The sequence below is a fragment of the Fulmarus glacialis genome, unplaced genomic scaffold, assembly GCF_000690835.1.
Source record: "Fulmarus glacialis isolate BGI_N327 unplaced genomic scaffold, ASM69083v1 scaffold42143, whole genome shotgun sequence".
Taxonomy (NCBI): domain Eukaryota; kingdom Metazoa; phylum Chordata; class Aves; order Procellariiformes; family Procellariidae; genus Fulmarus; species Fulmarus glacialis.
In genome coordinates this window covers 4,243-18,910 of record NW_009204384.1, presented here as the reverse complement: position 1 = coordinate 18,910, position 14,668 = coordinate 4,243, and the positions used below count along the sequence as shown (strand labels likewise).

Sequence of the window (14,668 nt, the reverse complement as noted above, 5' to 3'; positions counted from 1 at the left end):
CTTCTTCCTCCTTTTCATCCTTCCTAGAAAGCATGGCTGTAGCTACTTTATTTTTAAACATTCCAAACGTGCAACTCATCCCACCGGATACCAACTGTAACAATAGCTCCTCTATCTTAATAAATAGGCCTTATAAATTCATACAGGGATGAAACTTGTGATCAAATTACCCTAGCCTAACAAGTTACTGTACACTGGCTGAGCAGCAGAGACTGTCCAGGAGCCCAGACCTAGGCCGTACTGTATGAATTGTTTCATCAGTAATGCCTCCATCAGCTCCCAACCACTCCTTACATGTCTGCATTTTGCAGGGTCAAGCCTTTGTGCAGGCATTTGGGAAACTGGAAATGCAGTGCCCAGTGCAATTAGTTGAAACACTCGAGCTGTCACAGACCACGGACCGGTGAGAGGCTGGGAGCAAGCAGCCAGACTGGGAGAAATGGGTCTGCTTAGTCACCTCTCACCAATGTAAGACTGAAAAGTACCTGTCTACCAGGTACCCATCATGGTCTCAAGGAGAGTATAGATATACCCCAGGATGTCTGCAACTGCTTGAGTGCAGAAATCTCAGCCCTAAAATCGCCAGAGACCATTTTACCAGACATACCAACAGTGACAGGACTTCAGTTCCTCTCTCAAAGAGCTACAAAGGAATTTGGTATGTTTGCACTTTGGGGCATGCTCTGAAACTGCATGGGCAGAAATTTCCCCAAGCATACATGAAAGTCAGGTGGAGTTATTGTATGATTATAGGCATGGGATATCACAAAGCTGAGGTTAATCAATACACACAGGTGGTCAAACAGCTGCACATTCCCAGCAGAATGGGTTGCTTTGGCCCGTATAAGGTTAAGAGCTTCAAAACTGAGCTCGTAACATCAGCAGCAAACCTCTGTCTGTCTAGCACTGGCTAAGGGCATGTTTTCCCTGCTGAGACAGCCATGGTCAAGCATGCTAGCAGCCACGGTGTCAAGCCTTCCTAAAGCTGCACGGCCCTGAGATGTCTAGTGAAAGACGTGGGAGAGTTAGTTTTGTGCTGATCCTGCGCAACCGTGGAAAGCTAAGCTGCTTTAATCTTCTTTATCATTGGATTCTGACATAACTTACCTGTCCTCCTGGGTGCACGGCAGAGGGGTAAAACTGTGGGAAGAGACCAGTGGATTTTGAGCACCTGAGTGATTTACCCAGCTCCCCCCTGCAAAACAAGTAGAAGAGAAGCCCAAAGGAGTAACAAAACCTGCTTTTCACCCTGTTTCTTCAGGTGTACCAGGGAGCCAGGACTCAATCTGATGAAAGGTTTGTGGGTGGAGAGGCAGGGACATGCTTAGGACAATGTCCAGATGAAAGTTCAGATTTTCTCAGCAGTTAAAATCTTTAAGCAGTTAATCCAGGACCCCCAGCAAAAGTAAAGGTTTTACTTGAAACAACTGCAAATTTGGTCTACACTGAATCAGAGGAATCCAGAGCTGTAGCATCAGTAGCAGGGTCCTCAACAACAGGGTTGAGGTCCTTGCGCTGGGACATATCCAGCAGCACATAATTGCAGGGCTGCAGCTCTCCTGCTACTTCAGAGCTTCTGACGTTATTTATGTAATTGGTTCTCACAAGAAGTCCAAACACTTCCTCTGAGCTTGCAGGAAGCTCTTAAAAATGCCACAGGGTGCCAGAAAAGCAAAGCCAGGGAGCTGTAGTGATGCAGTCCCATGCTGCCTTGCCTCAAGTGTGAGTGAAAATAGGCTTGAGCCATGCTCAGAGCAGGCTCCTTGCTCAGCCAAGTGGAGGACACCATGAAACCCATCTCCTTGATGGGGGTAGGACAGCTTGTCCTGTATGACATCCCAGTAAGCCAACAAGTGCCACTTCTGAAAGGTGGAGGGGGCTAACTGTACTTGGTGCACTCTCAAGACAGCGACAAGGCATGACGCTCTCCCCATGAGCCACGCGTCTCAGTGGGGTCTCTCACTACAGCTATTACAAGTGGCCGGCATGAGGAGATCTCAACACCAAACATACCCAGCAAAGGCAGCCAGCACCTCACCTTTTACCTTTGGGAGAAAGAAACATCCACGGCATGATGCTTGCTGTCTCGATCAAGTAGCACCTAGTAGCACCGATTTATTTGCAGCAAAATCAGCCAGATTTGATGCACAATTGCAAACCCAGCTGATTTGAGCTTTGACAGCCTGATGGTCCATAAAGATGTATAAATATTTTTCTCACATGGTACTGGTTTGGGGACACAAGGGGAGTGGACACACTGATAAATTATAAGTAATCCACACAGAAATTAAGGGTTTGAGTTAAATAAGATGAAAATCAGACTCTAGCACTGAGTCCGCTGATGATGCAGCTTCTGTGCAAAAAGAACCATGCTCAGAAAGCAAAAAAGGTCAACACAAAAACTCATAAAAGGTGCCATTAAAAAAAAAAAAAAAATCATTTGCTAGAACCTTCCTGCAATGCATTTACCAGGCACTTCATGTAAGTCAGCTAGCAATCCTGCTAATCTTGTTAGAGCAGAGACTGAGAAATGCACAAGGCCAGCTACCTAAATCTTCCTTACACAGTTATATGACAGGATTGTGATGACAGTAAATTGCAGACTAAACACTTAACATTTGGTTTTAATTGACAGGACTGTTCTTAAGTTGCATGGATGGATCCCTTCATAAACCTCTCCCTGGTTTCAGACTGCACAGCCAACTACTCCCCACACGTTTATCTGTTCACATTTGACCTCTGCATGCTCAGAAAAGATAAGCCTCACGAGAAGGAAGGAAATGTGGATGTCTGAGTGCTCCAGCAGGGACACTGCCAAGCTTAGGCTGGCTGACCTGTTCCTTACCAAATTCCAAGCCTACCTTCTGCTCCCAGCAAGCCAATGAAGCTGTCTCTGAGCACCAACTTTTAGTGCCACTTGTCTCAGGTCGAGCCTCCAAGCATCCGCCCACACAGACTGCATGCTTCAGGGGACTGGACAGATGCACCGTGACCGGAGTGTAACCCAGACTGCAGGCACTGCATGCAGGACTGTCACGTGTGCCAGGGTCAGGCTTTGGAAGGAAAAGGGCTGTTGCATGCCCAGGAGCACCATCTCACCTGGCAACCTGGCAGGAGGAGCTGCTGCTTTCCGAGAGCACAGCACACGCAGGGGTGTCGGCAACACTAACCCAGAAGTCCAGCCTGCCCTGGCATCTCTCTCCTGAAAGCAAGCGAGATGACCAGGAGGGAGGAGAGCAAGCAGACAGCTACTGGCACTCCCAGCAGAGCCTGGCTCCAGGCAAGTCTTATACAGGACACCTAGCCAGGCCCAGGTGGATGTACATGCTCTGTCCCCACCGGCACTGCCGGCATAGCTCATCATCTCCAGAAAGAAGTCATGCCCTTTGTTTCAGCTCACTTTGGCCACCCCTCTGCAAAACGCAGCCTCAGTTACATTTTGGGAACGACCTTCCCACACCTGCCCAGTGGGGCAGAAGCCCAGCATCCTATCTCCAACAACTGCAGAGCACCTACAACGTGATTCTTCCTCTGTCACCTGCCCTCAATTCAAGCTGTCAGGGGCTGAGGGACATCCTGAGACGGCACTTGGGACATGTATGAGACTCCCTGGTGTGACTATCCTTCATCAACCTGCCTAATACCTTTGAAACTGTTCACACGTCTTGGTGTCCGAGCATTCGTCATCCAGGCATACTGGCAATGAATGATGTCTTGTGTGGACGTGCAGGTATCTGCTAAGCCTGCTGCCTGATAATAATTTTATTGAGGGACCCAGTCTTTCCTCTGTTATCAAAAACAGTGAAGAATTGTTCCTGCTGCTCCCTTTCTGCATTAGGCCAGATAAAGCAACAGACATCTTAAAATGGTGTTTCAGCCTCCTCATCCTACTTGCAATCAACCTTTCTAACTAGCTAATAAAAGCCTTCATGAAGATTATAGGAAATGATCATAGGATTATAGAAAATTGCAAGTCAACGAGGATAATGGAAACCATACCCTTTCCAAAAATCCTGATAGCTTTTTGCAAGCTTTCAAGTCTACTTAGTAAAGGCAATAGCACAAGTGAACAGACTTCTGAATACAGTGCATGGCAGTAGGAATTGAGAGAAACACAAAAAATCACATACTAAAGACAGGGGAAACAAAAATGGTAGTCAGTAGACCTGAAAATGTAAATACAGTTGAGAAACAACTGTGTAAGCTACTGCAGACCTCTGCAGGGGAAGTTCTTCGCCGTCCAGTATTCAACATACATGTCAACAACCCAGAGGCAAAAAAACCCCAACAAACCCCAACTCTATCATTAATGGATTTTGCAGATGAAACAAAGGTCAGGGGAGCAAACTAATTAGGGGAGGAGAGCAGAGGTGCTGTGTAATCTGGATCTCTTTTTAAAACAAAGATTGTCTGCTGGCTTGCAGTTCGTCTTGGCAGACAGGGACTGGACCACAACGATGAGGGTAAAACTCTTTCCTGGGAAGCAGTGAGAGTAAAAAGGACTTTGAATCCCCCAAGCACGAGCTCTCAGGAAACCACTGTGCCTGAATGAGTCACAGACAAACTCAGATGCATAAACAAGGAAAGATGAGGATAGCGACAATACCACTGCATCAAGCACACACGTGACTGCCACGACCCAAGACAGATGCTGCTGGGCCTGGGAAGAGCTGAGGGAACAGTTAGCGCGTAGAAAATGTGCCCCGCTGGGAAAGGCTCAACGGGTTCCCTTTGCTTCATTTAACAAAAAGAATATTAAAGGACAAACTGATTACAGTTACAGTACCCGCACACAGTAGAGAAAGTTGATAGCAGAGGCTCTTTGGTGGAATACAAACCCTCACAAAATCAAGCAGTTGAAAGCTGAAGCTGGGCTGTATTCTCGGTATGAATGTGTCGGGGTTTGTTGAAGAAAACCAAAAATTAGTCTTTGAAACCACTGCCATGGGACAGAAACCCTATCACTGGGATGCAGGAGCCAAGTGGGATCCCACGGACCTGGCAATCCTGTCTGGGCCAAAAAGGAACCATCCTACAGCTGCTGGACGGGAGGGTGACAGCAGTGCAAGCCCAGTTCTTAGATCAGAAAGGAAGCTGTCTTCCACTCTGCAGGCATGTGCCTTTAGGTTGTCCAGACCGATTGCAACCTTGTGTCCAAGGGAAAAGCTGGCAGCTGCAGTCCCACACTTTGGGTTTAGCAATTAGTAGTGAGCCCTCAGGATCAGGCGTCAGACGGAGCCACAGTGTCAGGCCACCGTGACCGACCACTGTACGTCTGCGCCAAGACCTGAGAACGTGCAGACCAAAGCTTAGCACGGAGGCACCCGACTGACTGACCAACTGAATAAGCCAAGCCCACATCCCCTCCCCGCTCCACACTCCTCACTGTTGGTTGAGTTGCTCCAAAAAGCAGCTCCAGCCCAGACCTTCTGTGTGCTCCCTCGAGCGGCCTCTGATGCCCAGGACCCCTCTCAGCCCACTGACAGGGCTATGCTCCTCTGCAACAACAGTACTCTCACCCAAAGCTAGAGGACCGGTGTCAGGGAGTGTGTCTGCCGACCAGCTTACCAGCCCAACGCTGACTTGTCAGAGGAGAGCGGGATAACCCAGTTACAAGCACTCACAGAGCTCGTACACAGAGGTGTACACAACTCATTGCCCAGCCCTCGCTAACTGCGAAAAGAGAAAAGTGTATGGGCATGCTCACGCTGTAACACTGGGAGCCAGCCACAGGCAAGGGGCTGTCCGTGGGAGCGGCAAGGAGAGACGAAGCCACATTTATCGCCTGACATCTTCTGTTTCTATGGTGTAATATGCTGAGCAAAGGGCATTTTTAATGGGAAAATCCAGCTACTTGATAGGCGCGCAGAGTGCAAATGCAAGGAGCTTATAATGGCACATGTGACCAGTGCACCGGTGCCACAGCAAAATCTGCAGCTTGGGATTTCAAAGCCCTACCGCAGAGTCCAGGCTGTTTGAAACAAAGTCTCCACCCTTCTGAATGCAGAGACAGCAGATCAGCAACTGAATTCCCCTTTTACTCTCACTGAGAGAAGAACTCTGAACTCCCCAGGTAGTTAATAAGATCTTAATTAAACTCCAAAAACATCAATAGAAATGCGAAGCCTTAGCTATTTGGGTTCCCACCAGCCAGCCCATTCTCCATCCCTGATGTCTAGACGTGGAGGCTGCAGGTGTGTCTACACACAAACCGAAAACAACAACAAATCTAGGTCACAGACTTCAGCAGCCAAAGATGCAAATAAGATCAATTCAGTTGTTTCAGCCCTAGTTCATGTGCAGAAAACCCTGATGTTCCCATCATCTGAGGAGAGAGGGCTGCTCCTCGAACATACATCTTGAAGTTACACCCTCGGGGCAGAAGATACAATCAGGTTACCGCAAGTAGTGTCCCGTCCAACTTGTTCAGCAGTGAGTGCTCTGCTCCTCTGTCAGCTCTTTCATCAAGCAACTGCTCCTCGCTTTACTCCAAGTTTGGATCTGAACTACTCCTCGCAGAGCTCCCACCGTGTGCCTCTCCTTGCTCTTCCTTTCTCTGAGGTTCTCTGTTACTGCTGTTGTCAAAGGTGAACCTGAACCAGGGTCTCGTGAATGGAAACACTGCCAGATCTGACCTCATCGCCCCAGAAATTAAGGACAAACGTTAAAATTGATCAACCCAATGTAGCAAAAAAGCCCTTTGTTTGAAATGAGGAGACTAGCACAATTCTCTCCAATTTCGTATCACATCTTTTGGGCCTAATTTCAAGCCATCACTGCTGTTTCTCTAACTTCCTTAGATGAGGAAAAAGCCAAACCAACCAACTCCCCCCTCCACACGTAACAAGGCAGTGATGTCTTGGCTTCCTGCTTTCCCCACAGACACGGACTGCTCCAAAATGACAGTTTTATACCAGGGGCTATCAACGGTGGGCCTTTCACCCAAGTGGGTACACAGATTAAGCAAGAAAAATGATGTTGCTGTTACGTCAGCAGACTCGTATTTGCTAAGCAGGAGTCCACAGCTCTCACAGAGTCATGTTAGTGGTCTAGAACTTGGAAAAGCTGGGAACTCTTTAGAGAAAAGCAGGAATCTCTCAGCGCTTTGCTGCTTCCAGAGGTTGCTCTTTGAGTAGAGACGTGAACAATTAATGTCCTAATTAACGCCAAATGATCAATCCTAGAAGCTTTTGCTTCATTTTCTATCTGCAACTAACTGTATGAGGAAGTGGCCGAAAGATGCGAAAGACAAAACTTTCAAGTGCTCAGTCCCAGAGCTGAAGCCAGGATTTCAGGAGCAGCCAGTCCTTAGTGGCCCCCTGATTTCTACTGTCACTCAAGTAGCTGTCAAGACTACTTTTGAAGATGTAGCTTTGTATTCAGATGCTCAGGTAGGAACAGAGTGCTGTAGCAAGGTCTGGACACAGGAAAGCCACATGGGGAAAACAATTCTCAAATCAAGGATAGCTAACAGGTAGGGTCTTCCATCAAGTGTCCCAAGCTTGGAGAAGCCAAACTGGCCAGTGTCTTGGCTAGGAAATAGTGATGGCTGGACAGTGTTTACACACTTAAGCCTCAGTCCCACGCAGAAGGTAGACACAAGTCCAAACTTCTTGAGTTCAAGCTCAAACCGATCTGTGAGAAACACAGCCTGGAAACCACCTGAGTGTGCCAAAGCACAGTCTGTTTACAAGTGCATGGCACGGTACAGGCCAAGGCCAGCTCATTTTCTGAGCCAATACCAACTGATGTTCATGACACTACAGCTGGAGTCAACCACAAAGCTGCACGGGCTTTAGGCTGGAGCGCTGGTGCCTCCAATCCAGCAAACATGTAAGCACATGCACAACTTGAAAGGAACAGTTGGGAGGTCTCAGGGACTGATTCCAGTGCTGGAAGTCAGCAGTGGCAGATTGTGTATAGCTACAAAGCCTTTTATCTTCTAGAAGCCCAGATGCTGCTAGGAATGAGACCTGCATCCTTATAGGGTATTGCAACAAGAGAGGCACTACCCATGAAAGAAGGTGGGGTAGGAGAAAAAAGTCTTTTATGACAAACTAGGATAGAAACACCATGAAACGGGAAAATAAACACCATGACCCTGGCATGGAGACAGACTAATCTTTCCATACTCCCTAAAGTTGCACAGATCTTGGAAACAAGAGAGAGGGATTGAGGAGGCAGTAAAGAATTTCACAGATTGAGTACACAACATTGTGTACCATATAGAAATGATACTTTTATGGCCTGGCTTTGTGGGCAGCCAGCCTGAGTTGAGCAAGAACAGAGAGATTTGGCAGGTAAAATAAGAGGGTAATAAAACAAAAGATAAAGGGGAAACTGGAACAAATATAGCCAAAGAAAAAGAGCCCCATGACAGGCAGCATTAGCTGTTGTATGTGGGGTGTTTTTGTTTATTTTATTTTTTTACCTCTCTCTCCTCACAAGGAGAAGAAGGAATTCTCTAGCTTGGGTTTGTCTGCGCTTTGCAGTTACTGAGCATTGTGCAACCCCATGGAGACAATTAATGACAAACTGTTCCAGACCTTCACCTGCAATAACATACCCACACTAACCAAGCCTTGTCCAATAGTATGGGTCAAAAGAGGGACCTAGCTAATAACCATGTATTGCTCGTAAGTGGCCTGGGAGTCCTCCTCACCATGTTGTAAGTGAAAGAAAGAGCAAGTCCCACGCAGAAATAAACTGAAAGCACTAAACTTGCTTCTCTGCCAAGTAAACCATCTTTCTGCGACTCTGCTGCAACAAAAAAGCATTTCTTGCACAGGATTAGACAATTCCTTATGCTTTTGTGTCCCCATTTTCTCCAGCAGAAGTTTGTAAGTCGTCCTTGTGTGTTTGCTCACTTGAAAGTCAGACACAGAAGTGGTCCGATGCTGGGGGTTCCCAGACAGCAGCACAATACCAAAGGAAATATTTTTCAAAAAGACTATTTCAAAGTCTTTCTTTGGTTTATATTAAACACATAATTAACGCAACTGCCTGAACAAACTGAGAAGAAAGCTCTGAAATCAAAGATTTACAGAATTGCCAACCATGAGAGTTGACAAGTCAGGTTCTGCAACAACCATGAAATTAGCTTAGAAACATAAAAACCATCTGCCTCTGGTTCTCCTTTTCCTTGAGCTGCCTGTACTGGAAATCTAGCAGTGGGCAGAAGTGAGGGTGTGAATTTGTGGTGCAGTGGCTGCTCCAGACGCACTCCCACAATAGACAGCGTGCTCCTTCCCCCTGGAAGTGAGCAGGCGTGGGAGGAGCAGCAGCTCGCATGATGCACATGCACATCTCCACCCACTGTGGGGTAATCACGGGCTGTGATTTTCCTGACTAGAGCCAACTTTCTTCTGCTGTTCTGGTTACCCTGACCCACTCAGCTGAGCTCTCACAATAAACGTCACCAGGTTGGGCAGCTCTGGATGTTGCAGCTCTGTGTCCCCACCCCACGCAGCTCCCCAGCTTATGTGGTATTTATTCCACCTGCAAAACAGCACAGCAACAGCCGCTCTTTAAAGAAAGCTGAGTGAAGGCCAAAAGTAAGTGTCAACAGTTGCAGGAGCTTAATGGGGACATGATTTGCAACCTCTCTTTTTCAGCCTCCCTACCACTGTCGTACAAGGCAGCGGAGAAAGCACATGCCCCCCCTTCTGTCATGCTAAAACAGAGAGGCAGTGTCAGCAAAACTAAAACACAGGCAATAATGTTAATAAAGCCTCAACCAGGTAAGAGGTGGAGGAGATGGGACTTCCCAGCCCATTCCTAGGCTGGCTGCAAGCAAACAGTGATAGCACAAGGATTCAAACCACAGTTAAGCAAAAGACTGGAGATGCAAATGGGGTTGCCCAGCTCCAAGCAAGGGAATAGAGGAGTGCAGATGCCCTGCCTGCAGTTAAGGACTGCACAAATGATGCACCCTGGTCTGCCATGCTATTCCCTTGGTAGCCCCCCACCACGATTGGCCAGGGTAGCAGCACTTCTGACATCTGCTCCAAACTGCTGTCCCTGCCCTTGCTGGGCTGCACCTCTCCTTCTGCTCCTTCCCCTCCAGCACGGGAAACTGCATCAGTGACAGGACAGGCTTCAGGATGCAGGCGAAAGGCTCAGGCATCAGTTGAAACTCCCCAGTCTGATGACCAGAGGTCCTCCCACCTTGCACTACCAGGGCATGCTGCCACAGCAGGTCTCACCTATTCCTAAGCAGATGTCACTTCTCCTCCCCAGACTAGCACCTCCCTGCAGCAAAGGCACCCCAGGCCAGAGAGCAGGCCAGAGAGCAACATTATGCCTGCTTGTCATCCCACCAGGCAGGCAGAGACACCGACAGACGCTGCTCCCTGGTGTATTCCGTTCAGAGAGGAGAGCCCACGACCGCCTCCATCCAACACAGAGGTCGTTCTGCTTGCCTGGTGTGACACTGCATGAACAACAGTGTTAACCTCCAGCTGGTTTGCAAACACAAAGGCACTTGCACAAGGGCCTGTGGAGCTCCCTGCAGGAAGCAGTGTTGTGCTGACCCTCACCCGGTCTCAAAGGAAGGGGGGAAAAAAAAAACCCCACAAAACCAAAAAACACATTTCCCAATGTAGAGGATGGGCCCCTATTTCTGAGGGCACTGACAGGTCCACCGGGATACTTTTCCAACCAGCAGTTACTTCTCAGCTTTACGCACAGTGCCCCTGCTTCCCCCAAGTGATCACACCTTTCTTCTTAACTAGCTATTATAAAAGCAAGTTTAGGCTATCAGCCCCAGCCTGCCCCAGGCTCCTGCAGGGCAGCCCAGCCAGGGTCAGAGAGCAGACATCCAAGGGTCCCGTGTCTCTTAGGGTGGAGCCTGCCCAAGGCTGCCCAGGGAAGAGGAGAGGGGGCTCCCCAGGCCAGGTCTAAATGAATTTAGAATGTGGCTTTAACTTCTGCAGCTAGCACACTCTCACGAGGGCACAGGCAGAGGCACAGGCTGCAGAGAGCAAACACGAGGAAAGAGCACTTACCCCACGCTCCAGCCCGTGCTCTTGCTGCTGGGATACCCACCCAAGCAGCCAGCCTGGCACCCTACACACCACTCCGTCTCACCTGGGAAAAGTTCAGCCCATTGAGCGGGTGGCACTGCTCCTCCACTTTCTCCACAGCACCGGTTTGCTTCCTCAGTCGCTCCGCTTCCTGGGCCAGGTACAGATCCAGGACGGGCACACCTCGCGACTTGATGTCTACCTCTGTCAGAGAGTTCACCATCAGCATCACCCACACTGGCCTCTTCCGCTCCCAGTTGCCAGCAATGGCATTGAAGAGGTAGTCTGCGTACAGCCCTTTGCCCCGCTGGTCTGGGGTCATCCAGGACGGCATCATGAGCTTGACGTACTCCAGGTGCCGCTTCAGCCGGCGGTAGATGTCGCGGGGCAGCACGTCCTGGAGGTTCTCCCCCTGTGGCAGGAGCTGGCAGCTGGTGAGAGCTGAGATGGTGTAGGGGTCAGTGAGGTCCAGCTCGAAGTACACAATGTGGCTCTGCTGGAAGGCCTTCTTGGAGTTCTCTGGGATGAAATCCCAGACACGCGTGTACGGGACATGGATAGTGCCAAAGAAGTAAGACGGGGGATCTCTCTTGATGGTCCACAGGAAGGAGTTCAGCTCGCTTTGCTGGGGGAGAAGGAGACACAGCGGAATAAGTACAGACATTCACGCCGGGCCACTGCAGTACAGGGCTTAAAGAAAACATGGTGCCAAACTAGCAGGTCACCTGGCTCAGCAGCTTGCCAGCAGGGACTTTTCCTAAAGCAGCTTTGCTCACACAGAGTCCTCTTTGACCACCCTTTTTCTCAGGTCTTGAGGTCAAAATTGAATTTTCATTAATTAAACACACAAGGAGATTGGCCCTGGCTTTCTTCTCCTGAAAGGCAACACTGGGTCTTCTCAACAGAAACGCTTCATCACCTGAGCGTCTGCCAAAACCAGCAGCAGAGCACAGCCCGCGCAGGCCACACTCCAGGCAAGACGCTTATCCAGCTTCCACCTTTTATCGAGTCAGAAGCTGGCATCACTTTGCTGAAGCAGAGCAGGACAGCAGGGTTTCAATCACCTTCGCCTTGATGCCTCTCACTTCAGCACAGCAAGGCACCTTTCGTCAAAGAAAACTGCCTTGACACTTAGTCAGAGGGTGCCGCAGCATCTCGAGACAACTTTCCGCTCTGAGCGAGACACCAAACAAATAAGTAACACGTAACACATAACACAGCTGGCAGGCAGACTTGCTGGAGCAGGCAGAAATACAGTTTTACAGGGATGTAGCACATGGCAGACAGACACACAGTCAAGACCCCTCACAGCCCACTTCTCCTCTTTCTTAAGGAGCAGAGAAGCGCATGCGATACCTTGGAAAATACGGGAAGAAATTCTGCAGGCCAAACTCTGCCTGTGGTTCCATACTCTTTTAAACACAGAGGAGGAAAAAGCTTCTTTCTCTGGATTAGCTTTTAAAATCTCTCAAAATCCACAGCCATCAGGAAGTCAGAATCAGACTTTAAGTTCGTTCCGCTGCAAAATGTGCCTCACAGCATCCCCAGGAATACCAGAGTGCAGGGCTGTGCTTAAGCCCTAAGCAATCCCGCAAGACAGGAGAGCAGATGGGGCAAAATGGATCCTGCTTGGATCCTGCCAAGTTACATTACACCAGCAGCAGGCATGACCTACAGCATGCACCCCGCTGGTGCAGTGGTCCTTAGTGGAGCGATGGACACAGTTTGTCTGTGCAGACAGGAAGAGGTAGCCTTTGCATGTCTAAGTAAGAAGACAGGCTTCCAGATGCACTCAAACATCTGGTCAGCCTTTAGCCAGCAGATAACTCTAACCTCAGCTCTGAGGCTAAGTGTGCATGTGTGCTGATCTGAGAAGCCTGCCTGACTGCCAAATGCAGAACAGGCTGCTTGGAGGAATTTATTGGAAGCACATTGCCTATAAATTTCTGATAATAAAGACCCAGGATTAGAAGGGTTAATCTTAAAGACTGCTCTGCAATGGCTCATCCCGGACAACCTTCTCCAGCAGCTCCCTATGTCAAACCCTGGCCACTGATCAGGCAGCACTTCAGCAAATTGCTACCACCAGTCCAGCTTACCAGTCCAGTATGGACCCACAAACCAAGTATACTCCTGAGGGTTCTTCAGACACTTCTGCAGCACATCGAGAGTCTGAAGGATACCTTAGACCTTGGTAACACCATGCTACAACTCTGGATCCTATAGGACAGTCCTGGAATGCACTCCTGAATTACAGACTATAAAAACTCTCCTGAAGACCACAGGAAGAAGGGAGAACAAACATGATGCAGCACCGAGAGGTAAAGAAGATACAGGGCAACACGTGAGTACAAATCTGACATAGACCAGGAAGAACACAGGAAAATGAATACGCAAAGTAAAACAAGAGGAAAAACAAGACAGGGTTCCCTCCTGTCATTAGTCAAGAGGGAAAAATGGAAGGACACATCACTATGGTGAGAAATGAATGAGAAGTAGTCATCAGCCAGCAAGGAGGAAGGACCAGAAGTGCTGCTTTCTGTCTACAAGCAAGCGAAAAGACAGAAGAGGCACCTGGGACAGGTACGAGGTCGGGAGGTCAACACTCCGTCACTTCGCACAAGTCTGATCATGTACGTGGCAGTGCACAAGAACAGCCACGACTGCAGGGAATCGTAAGGAACAAGTGGTCACCAGCCAACTTAAAACTTCAATTCAGCTCCTGAATAAACCCAGCCAGAAGGCCCAAGCCCAGATGGATGGTACCAGGCTTTAACGTGGATCATCAGCACTGCTCTGGACTACTGCACACAGCCCAGCTAGAAAGGCATTTGGCATTGCACTCTCACTTTTTTTGCTCTGCAAATCCCCCCCAGTTTTCACGATCGGATACTGAAAGCAGAGTAATACTGCCAGCTATTAGTGGTATCACTGAGGAAATCACACAGGCCATCAGGCACAGAGTAAATAAAGTCTTCCTTTAAAGAGCCTGCAGCACAGGCAGAAGAAAGCAGGCTGAAACCTAGCAAAACTTCTCACACAGTCCTAGAGACTGAGACCTTACAAAGTGGAGCAGCTGGGCATCCTTGCTGGCACTTACACATGAACAGGAGCAGTCACGAACTTGGCAACCCACCCCAAGCATCATTCAGACCTCCCTTCTCAAAATTGCTTGGAACCAGCGTGGGGGGCTGGAGAACAGGCCTCAGTTTCCCACCATTGATGGGAAATCTTGCCAGACCCCGCAGAGCCAGTTTCCAGGCACCAGTAGTTGGGGATTATCACTACAACGGGAGCTCACAAAGCTCACTTTCCCTCCAAAAGGCAGCATTACAGCTGCTCATGACGTGATAATGCCTCACACGCCTTTGGTATCTCCTTTTCCTTCAGGAGATGGAGACTGGAGTCCCAGCACTGCTCTGCCTCCATGCCACGCCCCTGCAAACAGCCCGATACGATGGGGCAAAGTCCGTGGTGTGCCTGAGCAGGTCTGTGGTTCCCCTGCTGTACCTTCTGGCACTCTCATGTCCCTGTGCACCCCCTGGAGCTCACACATGTTTCACTGCAGCTTCAGAGAGGGAAACACAAGGGTACAATCTCTCCCCAAGACTGTAAAAGGGGAGCTGTTAAACAATGCTTTAGGT

General features: G+C 49.0%; 1 protein-coding gene across 1 annotated transcript in view; it reads right to left on the bottom strand.

Annotated features, from left to right (window-relative positions):
• Window positions 1-11,649, bottom strand: part of TRABD2A (TraB domain containing 2A) — a gene marked incomplete at both ends in the record, with an annotated part of 46,911 nt that extends 35,262 nt beyond the window's left edge. Inside the window, one exon of the mRNA XM_009574971.1 lies at window positions 11,089-11,649. Within this exon, the coding sequence (XP_009573266.1) occupies window positions 11,089-11,649 (561 nt within the window). The remainder of the gene's footprint in view (window positions 1-11,088) is intronic.
• Window positions 11,650-14,668: the final 3,019 nt, after the last annotated feature.